This window comes from Cydia strobilella, chromosome 19 (genome assembly GCF_947568885.1).
Source record: "Cydia strobilella chromosome 19, ilCydStro3.1, whole genome shotgun sequence".
In the NCBI taxonomy this organism is placed as follows: Eukaryota; Metazoa; Arthropoda; class Insecta; order Lepidoptera; family Tortricidae; genus Cydia; species Cydia strobilella.
The window spans coordinates 5757711-5768242 of record NC_086059.1 but is presented as its reverse complement, the minus strand read 5'-3'; the positions used below and the strand labels follow the sequence as shown (position 1 = coordinate 5768242).

At 36.2% G+C, this 10532-nt stretch overlaps 3 protein-coding genes across 3 annotated transcripts; 2 read left to right on the top strand and 1 right to left on the bottom strand.

The window, feature by feature from the left end:
- Positions 1–92: 92 nt before the first annotated feature.
- On the top strand, positions 93–1764 carry LOC134750269 (oocyte zinc finger protein XlCOF8.4-like). The gene is made up of 2 exons (XM_063685427.1): positions 93–445; positions 529–1764. Exons 1-2 carry the CDS (start codon positions 284–286, stop codon positions 1609–1611), a joined length of 1245 nt encoding a protein of 414 aa, XP_063541497.1. The 5' UTR covers positions 93–283; the 3' UTR covers positions 1612–1764.
- A 1126-nt stretch (positions 1765–2890) lies between these two features.
- On the bottom strand, positions 2891–4332 carry LOC134750267 (soluble NSF attachment protein 29). The gene has a single exon (XM_063685425.1). It carries the CDS (start codon positions 4153–4155, stop codon positions 3322–3324), a length of 834 nt encoding a protein of 277 aa, XP_063541495.1. The 5' UTR covers positions 4156–4332; the 3' UTR covers positions 2891–3321.
- A 2633-nt stretch (positions 4333–6965) lies between these two features.
- On the top strand, positions 6966–10330 carry LOC134750222 (mediator of RNA polymerase II transcription subunit 31). Its single transcript, XM_063685363.1, has 4 exons — positions 6966–7123; positions 7234–7323; positions 7626–7795; positions 9393–10330. Exons 1-4 carry the CDS (start codon positions 7108–7110, stop codon positions 9531–9533), a joined length of 417 nt encoding a protein of 138 aa, XP_063541433.1. The 5' UTR covers positions 6966–7107; the 3' UTR covers positions 9534–10330.
- The last annotated feature ends 202 nt before the right edge of the window (positions 10331–10532 follow it).

The window sequence follows — 10532 nt, the reverse complement described above, 5'->3', positions numbered from 1 at the left end:
CAAATAGTCTAGTCTTAGAACGAAATATAAACGAGAATGAATGAATGATAATCCAATCCAAATGCCAGACTGCCAGTCGTTCATTCATTCAGAAAAATGACGTATCGATAGAAAGACGCATTTTTACCAATTTTAAGTGAATTTTATTGCATTTTCTTTATGTAAATTAAATTAATGTTATTCATTACGACTTATCGATGCGAATATTTTAAGTTGAAATGAGATGAAGAAAAGCATTGCAAAGTCAAGTTGTTAAACGTCCCGATTAAGTTTCTACACACCCATGGAGTTCACCAGCTTGATACTGCCTCTTACAAAAAATATTTGTCGTACATGCCTTGCTGAATCAAATACTGAAATGCTTTTAAATGTACAGGACTTAATCGAACATGAAATGAGAAAAATCAAACTTATAGATATTTTAATATATCTAAATTGTTTGGAGGTAAGGGTCCAACGATTCCAAAGGACACTTTAATTTTCCTACTGTCCTACATTTAATTATAATGTAATTTAATTTATTTACAGAATAACGATGAGGAGAATTGGCCTAGTGGAATGTGTGCATCATGTGTATCAACAGCACTTGTATCCTACAATTTCAAATTGAATTGCCTAAAGGCCAATACTACCCTGTCTCAAATATTTATTCAAACATCACCTACCAACCTGCAGAGGTCTGATATAGACTCAATTGATATCAATGTTGTGTATCAGGACCATGAATATGAACTGCCCTTATTCAGCAGTCAGCCGGCCTTGGATTTTGACCATCTTTCAGCCACTAAGGAAGTAACTCCATTGCCTTCTGTCTTTGAAATAACATCTACAACACAACCTCCAAGAAAAGAAGGAGAGAAACGGTATGCTTGCACTTTTTGCCCCAAATCATTTACTAGGATTTATGGACTGAAGTACCATATGGTGAAACACAATAATATACGAAAATATCTTTGCCCCAAATGTGGAAAATGTTTTCACACAGCCAGTGGGTTGAGACAGCACTCAATCTCACATCAAGAAACTGCTCAATTTAAATGTGGATTTTGCCGTAAGACTTACAAATCTAGACAGTCCTTGAAGGAGCATTTCCGTGTGGCTCACTCAAAAAATCGCAAGCTCTTTGTTTGTGTCACCTGTGGAAAGAGTTTTACTGCAAAATCAACTCTTATGATACATATTAGAAGTCATGATGGAGAAAAGAAATTTGTTTGTCAGCATTGCCCTAAGACATATACAAGAGCATCTTATTTGAAAGTGCACAATCTCACCCATACTGGGGAAGAGAGACCACGGCCATTTGTATGTGAGAATAAAGACTGTGATAGAAGTTTTTCAACAAAACATTCTTTGCTTGTGCATATTGCACACACACACACTGTAGAGAGGCCACACAAGTGCAACATTTGCCTGAAAGGATTTGCTACTTCCTCTGGGTTGAAGGTCCACTGGGAATCTCACTCTAAACAGGAGATAAGTTGTAATATTTGTGGTAAATCCTTGGCCAATAAGAGAGTGCTGCAGAAGCATATGAAGGTCCATGATGTGGATGCCAATGATATGATTCTTGAGACAGTTGTGGATGATGTGTTCTTTGACCAGGTCTATTGATTAACATCTCTGTTAAAAGTTTTTCAGAATTGATATTGTAATAAGTTTGCAACTTTGTATATGGTGTAGTCTTGTAACATTAGTACCCACCATAGTAATGTAAGATTAATTAAAAATTAAATGAAAAACATTGTTGTTTTTATTAAGTAGGTATTGAGTATTGTCTATAATCTAAATATAGCCACATTATTATTATTTAGAACTGAAAACTGCAAAATAAAATGCAAGTGCTTCAATATACATGCATTTGCTCCAAGAGCTGCTAGTGTATCAAAACAAATAATAATAATAATTTTCCCCTACCTACCCTTGATGATGCATTAGAATTACCATGCTTTTGTCAGCGAATGAGTATGATTGAGCCACATATTAGTTACCCTGTAATAAACACACATGTAAATTAAAAACACATTGCAGCATATAAAGTTTATTTATCATACATATAAAAAAATGAGGACAATTTTCATATTATAACATATTTATAGCATACTTTTGGTGATAATATGCTGATAACACTAATTAGCAGTTTGCAATTAACAGTAGTATTTTTAGCTATTTATATTTTTATCTACAAATATTATGTGGGCATGAAACCTAAAAAGATAGTAACAAAAATATAAAGTGGTGAACAGGGCTCTGAATTGGTGTTTTTCAAAAACCTGAACTAGCCCAAAGTTTTTAATTATTTTATGCTCTTTACGTAGGACTGAACCATGTGTTTTAGGTACAACTTCGTATTATTAGATTGTCCCATTAAAAATTATATAATTAACCAAGAATGTAACAATACCGGTATTTTTTGTATGAAGAAAAAACCGGTTCCGAGCCTTGGTGGTGAACATAAGTTTAATGAAATAATAATGTGGAAAGGTCTCTTCTAAAATAGTAAAAACATAAACCTAATTACATTGTTCTACTTCTACTATAGCCACTATAGCCCATCCATTCTTACTCCACTTAATTGGTAAAAAAACATCAAATCTGAAAAAAAAACAATGCAACCCAAAACAAAGAATATAGTTACTTAATGTTATTACAATTAGAACAATTTATGAATAACATGTTTTTATTACAACAAACAATTCAGATATTTTTCTGTTTACCAATTAAGACAAGTAGTTGGACATTATACATATAGCCTTAGGCCTGAATTACACTTGTAAGTTTTACTTACGTAAGTAGGGACAAAGCTATTTGCTAGAATGAGATAACGATATTCATATCTCATTCTGTAGTATAGCTGTGTCCCTACTTACGTAAGTAAAACTTACAAGTGTAATTCAGGCCTTATACTAATTATATCTCATTATCTAATGTCTGCGAGAGAACCAGAACACAACAATTTATAGGTGGTTTATATAACTATGTAATTGATAGCTGAAATCAGTGATTGCAAGTTGGTAATGCCACTTGGTTTAGGGATATACAAAAAATTGGGGTTTACCAGCCAGATCCATGATGGGTTTTACTAGCCAGATCCAGGTTGCATTCCCAATAACAGATTATAGAGATAGAGATTTGGCATTATTAAAAGAAAATGGGAAAAGTCTATTCCCATTTTTTCCTCACAACAAAAACTTGTTTGAGTATAAATTGGAACAAATGGGAATCCATAACAAAGTGCAACCACAAGTGCATGTACTGAAATAGTTCATTAGGTAACACATTGGTGCTCGGCACACATATGCTACCTGATTTCAAAACCATGCACTATTTCCCCAGTAGTTTGTTCATTGTCTTATTTTGTCGGCCAATTTTAATATCTGCCCCCTCAACTTTGTCCTGGATGGTGTCTATGAGGTCATTTTGTTGTTCAATTTCATCACCAAGCGCTGCTCCCAAACCTTTAAGTCTTGTAATAGCGTGGACCATCTCATCTAAGTTTGCATCTAACATTTTGTTAACACGGTCACTGTCCGTCACGGGGTCGGCCATGGTTTGCTCATTCATTCCTCGTAGCCGAGTGGATGGATGTGAATTGTAATTGTCTCCAATGCCTGAACTCATTGGACCTAGATTATCTAGAGTTTCATTTAATCTGCTGCTGCTAGCACCAACCCGGCCTGTTTGGGAATTAGGAGAGGCTTGGCTTCGGGATGGAGGCTGTTCAGACTTGCCAGAAATATAGTTTTTGAGACCCCAGAATACTGATTTGATTCCGTTGAGATGTTTCTGCGTCGTGTTTAGGTTGGTGTTGATTTCATCGAGACGGCGGTTGGTGTTGTCGAGCGCGTCACGCTGCCGCGCCAGCTCCTCGGCCGTGGCGATGCCGATGTTTTCAGAGTCTCGCAGTAGCTGCACGCTGCGTGCGGAAGAGTCCAACGTGCGCTGTTCGATCTCTCTTTGTCTCTCCAACATTACTTGCCTTTGTCGTTCTAGGTTCGCTATGTGGCCTCCGTACGCTGTACTGGACGTGTTAGCAGGACGTGTCACGGCTGATGGTGGCGGATTACGACTCCTGTAGGCGTTCACAAAAGTGTCGTCGTCTACGTCCTCCTCGTCCTCGAACAAGTTGTTTGGATTGACATACTTGTGCCCAGCCATTTCAAATATTTAAACTTCCAACTCTTCCAAGAACGAACGAGTTATGACTTACACCACAATAATTTTACTGAGACAAAGAAACACAACAAACAATTTAAATTGGTTTGAACCAGATGAGTAATTTATTGTAATTACTCCGTTTCGTTCGATTTTCTTTCACGATATGACTAAAACGTCATCATGACAAGTCCCGAGTTCCGCCCCCGCCACAGACCACAGACAAACGCAGAAAATTGAATGTAATGAAATGAATGAGTTCAAAGAATGGTCATCCCATCATTATATTACATCAATCAAATAATAGTTTAAAACTGGATTTGGCATGAGTGGTGGGGGGAGGGACTGTCAGAACGGGATAGTCTGATGGAGTTTCTTTCAGAAGGAGTAGCAGAGAAATCGTTATTATTCTTTGTCCTTGTTACAGTCTCACTTTTTTTTCCTCACCGTAAATTTGTATGGTTTATGGTGGGCTACAAATTTACTTGACCAATCATATTGTCGCATTGCGTATGGTCTGTCCCTCACGGGCGTACGCCGTAGCCCACTTCTATAGGATCCTACCTTCTATGCCATCAATTCGTTCCAATTCGTTCAATCGTTTGTTTTGTGCATGAATCTAGTATAACTGGATCGGTCATGAGGAGTGGGGGAAAATGACCGAACGGGATAGTCTTATGTATCTTTCAGTAGGAGTAGCAGAGAACGCGCTGTTATTGTTTGTCCTTGTCATAGTTTCACTTTTCCACCGCTGCCACAACCGAGGTTGTGGCAAACAAATAAGTACGTGACATGTCATGTTTGTTCGTTGCTTGTTTAATTATCGTTGTTTTGTATGAAATTGTGCTTTCTCTTATGAAATATAGTGATGGTTAGCGTTTTGAATGCTTGAACTTTGATAAAATACTGGTGAATTATTCTGTAATCGGCTGTAATAGCCGCTCTGTGTCGCGACGCTCTCATAATGAACACTATAGACAAGCAAATATACAAGACTACCATAATAGTCCAGAACGCCGCGACAATAGGAATAAATGGTATTGTATGTGAGGGTTGAGGAGTGGTTAGTCCTACCTCACAGTCCAGTTGTAGTCTTGATAATCTGCTTCGCTCATCTGCCTTATGCACCATCTGTGGTTAAAAAGGGTTTATATGAAATGACGCATCACTAAGTGTCTACCACTAAGTATGAGAGTTTAAACCTCTATCTTTTATGTCTATATGTTTCTAAGGATGATGGCATCTTCCATCAATCATAAATAAGTGTCAAATGATATCTATTAGTTACTATAACATATATGAGAACCATCTTACCCGGCCGGATGTAGGTTACCGAGTGCCAACCACACAAGCAGCTGCACATTTATAATCATAAGGGGGGCGCCTGGCGGCCGAAGCCGCCACCCTTTCGTGCTGATAAAGGAATACATAGCGACCGTAGTCACCTCTGCATTCCTGCACAGGATAAAGGAGAACCTAGCAGCCAAAGCCACAGAACTCCTAGAGCCGGCCACACTGTGGTCACTCCTACACACTGACGAAGGAGACGCCAGCAGCCGAAGCCACCTCTCTCCTACATAATCTATAAATTACCTAGTCCGCCTTACCTAAGATGGGCTCCAAAGAACTTCCACGACCTTCATCGTGAACTCATAGGTACAAACTTACTGGATCCACGGATTACCGCGTGGCAACCAGCAAGATGGCTATTAAGTTATAAATCAAGATAATTGTACAATAGTATAAGACAATAGGTACAAAGCAGTAAACACTTAGCTTTCAGGTAAACCAGCCCATGTGGTCACCGACTCTGCGCGTCGCCTGTCTTGGCTTCTTGATAATAACACTTGATAACACTCATTATATCAGATCAAACTGTATTAGATCTATCTTCTTCTTCTTCTAATGAGAGAATGGCCGTTATTACCCAAATATGCAAACTTTTGTCTCATCGAAATGTTAGACCATAGACAATATCTTATTTAAACTTCGCGACACTGTCGAACCGATCCGACTTGACTCGATCGGATCGACTGTCGCGACACTCTGAGCAAAAATATGAGATCATAACCTTTCACACGTAAGTACGGTATTTTACACCTTCCTCTTAACGCAATATGTGAGAATAACATCGTAAAATTACGTTACACTCAAAGCAATGTAGAATCAAACGATTTCAATAAAAATATCACAATTATTTACGCAAATTAACAAAACATTATTTGTAAAATTATCCGCCCAAATTACGTAGGTAGGTAGGAGTCTGAGGTCAGCCATTTTTAAACTTCTTCTTAATTTAGCTGCATAACAATCATGTTAGGGATACCAGATGAAAATATCATAATTTTATGGGTAATTTTGACCTCGAAGTTTTTTCGTACTTCTAATTCCAAAAAATAAATAAACAAATGTTGTGAAGATTAAATGTGTTGTACATTAATTGGTGTGATTGCGATTTGTGATTTCTTTAAATTAAAACCCATAATACATTTTATTTTACGTTTTATTTACTAAACATGTTTAGTTTTGTACCACCTGCGCGAATTATAGGAGGTATTTCATTGTTTATACGCCTAAAAAGAACGGCCCATTGACATTTAATTTAACAATTTTTTAATACCGTCAAACAAGCTAACTTTGCCTCCAGGGTAATCGCCCCAGCGTGATATCAAATATTGGGGTAATTTTTACCAATATGGTATCCCCACGTTTATGACGTCATCTATGTCTATCCCTTACGGGCGCACGCGTATAGCTGGTCTATGTAATGCTAGGTCTATGGTTTTGTGCGTATTCTGTGATTCTGTCTTCTGTCATTTTTGTCCTTCTGAGTTCTGTCTGTCCATGTTTTGAATGAATGAGATGATTGTGTGATGACTAAAAATGAAACCAAAAGTTTTTACTTAATATGTAAGATTAGATTAATATAGATATTTTCATTTTAACTCTTCAATCATGATGGCAGGAAAGGGTAAGTTAAATAAGCAGAGCAATAAGAAACTGATACTTTTTGTTTTAAGACCTGATAAACTAAAGTTGTTACGCGCTGCGCTGAATTTAGAAAGTCTCTTATTCTTGCAGGTATGCCGGAGACGGAGGAGCAGAATAGGATAAGGTTTCAAGTGGAGCTAGAATTCGTTCAATGTTTAGCCAATCCAAATTACATTCATTGTGAGTATAGGTTATTATTTTGTAAATAAACCCCAAAGGTTATCTACATAAGTATGCCAATAGCAGCCCAAGACTTGCGGCTTATGATATGCTATAATTCTATACATTATACAATAAAGTTTATTTTTCCGTCAGATGCTTTTCGTAATTAATAGATACTTAATTCCTACTTTTCACAATCTGAATAGTTACCTACACTTATAGCTTTAGCTTATTCTACATTCTTGTCTAGTAATCATTAATAATTGAAAACTACGCTTTTTGCACTAGTGAGTAATATTATCAACACATGATATTCTCAGTTCTAGCACAGCGAGGCTACTTCAAGGAGCAGACTTTCATCAACTACCTGAAGTACCTCCAATACTGGCGGGAGCCGGAGTATGCTCGCTACCTCAAGTATCCAATGTGCCTACATTTTCTGGAGTTGTTGCAGCATGAGGCGTTTAGAAGGGAATGTGTATCAGCTCAGGTATCTATAAAGATAAATGACTGCGGGGTCACTTATCTGCTTAATAGTTTTAAGAGAAAGTATTTTTTTTTTACAGAAATGTTATTTAAATGTAACTCAAGTAAATTTGTCAATCAGAAAGATAAAAACTATTGGAGAACCCTGTTCTAATTAAGAATAAATCTTGATTACATAGAAATATTACTATAAGTTCCATGTCTGGATTAGATTTTGATTATTTTTTTATATCTGACAAAGAAACTGCACTATTAATAGGTTTAGTTTGTCAGATGTTTGCATATTCTGCCTGTGGGATTCTAAATTATAATTATTGATTTGAAACATATACTTATTGTATAACAGGTTTACAACACATACACATTTTATTCACATACACATTTTATTTCAATGCAGACAGATAACTAACAACAACACAAGATAACACTAACAGAAAATATATTTTTCTTTGGTGAAAGAAAAATTGCAAGAAAAGCAATCTATCTTAGTAGGGCCTAGTTTCCCCCCCTGTGTTGGGATCTCATGGTGGTCCCTTTTGTTAAAAGCAGTGTCTGCACAAATTCTTATTTCCGGTTGACATGAGGCTCCTTTAGGTGGCATCACTAAGATGAGGAGGATGTCCCCACCACAATTGAAAAACCATTTTAAATTTGTTGTGCAAGATTCCACTAAACAAAACAATCTGTTTTCCAAAAGGTGTAACCGTTATGCCTAATGGTCAGAGGAATTAACATTAAATCTTGAATGCATAGTGATGTATGTATGACAACAAAAAACATAATTTTATGCATAATTAGGTAAAATCTATTTGGTCCTGTATAATTATTTTGATCGTAAATTAATACGCTTTCCGTTGTTTTATTCAAATTTGCGCAGTATTTAAGTTTAAAAAAAATACATTTCTTTTAACACGAAATAGCGGAAAATTGGGAAAATTTAATGATTTTTAATATGTAATTTAGGCGGTTTTTTTCGGGGTTTGTAATTATTTATATTTAAAATCTTTATTATAGGTATATTACAAATAGTATAAATTTCTAATGGTAGTAAGATTTTTGATATATCTTTACCAATAATTGTATAAATTTACATAAATTATTATTTACCCTATGTAACTTCTAATACTGGTTAAGCAGTGAAAATCGATGTTTTAATTTTTATTTTTATTTTTCCTAGAATCAGTAAACAATTATGTAAGACATATATTAATTCCAGGCAAAAAGAAAAAAACATGCATTTAAGGGTTAAGATAAGATAAGATAAGAGATGACATAAAATTTATTTCATTGAAAAATATTCAAAATTAAAAACAATCGTAATACGCTTAGACAGTTTCTTAAATACTATAAATGTACAATCATGGTTTGGAAAAGTAAATATAAAATTTAAGATCTTGTAAGCAAAAATTGTAACTGGCTCTAACATATTTTACATCAATACCTAAACTAAGTAACTTAATACTTGTATCTTAGGTATTTCGTGTTAGTAGGTCAATGTAGTGTAAGTTAGTGCTTATTGAGCAAAAACAATAAAGATTATATTAGTACAAGAACGTAGGTAAATAACAGTGAATTAAAATGTTTCACCCTTTTCGTTCCAGGTGTGCAAGTTCATGGACGACCAGGCGATCCTGCTGTGGCAACACTACACGCGGCGGCGCACGCGCACGCTGCAGCCCCCGGACGCGCCCGCACCGCCCGCGCCTCCTGCGCCGCCCGGCCCGCCGAGACAACAGTCGTAGGGTTAGCTTTTCAAAGATTTTTAAAGTTTTGCCATCCTGTGGCTGTTAGACTTCTCTACTTTTGCTTTCAAAGGGATACCTTTGATAGCAAAAGACGTCAACTGACGCGCGCGGCTGCAGCCGAATATCAACCTTAGTGCATTGCGACAAGGTCCACGATCACACGCCGCGCGTAGCGTTTATAGTGTTAAAGACTTCAGGGGCTTTTTAGTTTGAGGATGGCAGTGTAGGTCCAGATAGACCCTAAAGCATATGCTGATGCTAGCAGCATTAATTGCATAACTGTATTCTGCGCACCAAAAGCGAATGGAAATGAAAAATATTGGGTAGCTGATAAGCTTTACTCGGTCCATATCAATTTGCTCTGGAAGCTTAGTATGATATAGGCAAAGAGTTATTGATTGTAGAAGGGTTGAAAAGTCTAAGCATAAATCGTGCAGCTGAACTGGATGGCGCTGTACGGCGCCATATATGTTGTGTGGTAACTGAATTGTCTAAAGCAACTTTTTGATAACCAGTTACTGCATTAATAAATCGAGTCATACACTTAAATCGAGTATCGAGTCATAGTCTTAAACTTTACAGAATATAATAGTACGATCAACAAATGTTTGGTAATGGGGTGTTTATCATTTTTAAATGCCGAAAATACAGTTCTCTACTGACACCTACTCTAAATATATGACTCATCCTAATTTAATTTAAACCTTTAAAAAAATCTCATGTTTTTTATGTCAGTTTCTGAAATATAGATAGACTGATTGATGTATTATCGTAAGTTTAAGTAAGTAAATTAATGGCTAATTAAAACAGATATTTTTTAAAGTATCGCTTTATTCCATTTTCCTTGGTTACCGAAAAACATTTACAAATAAATCTTAATTTTACTAATTAAATTCTTACCCCCTTATTCATAAAAGATAAGATCAACTTCGGGTCATCGCGCCACAGCAGTAAGTAAGTAAGTTATTCATAAAACTTTACGGACCTGATTTAGTT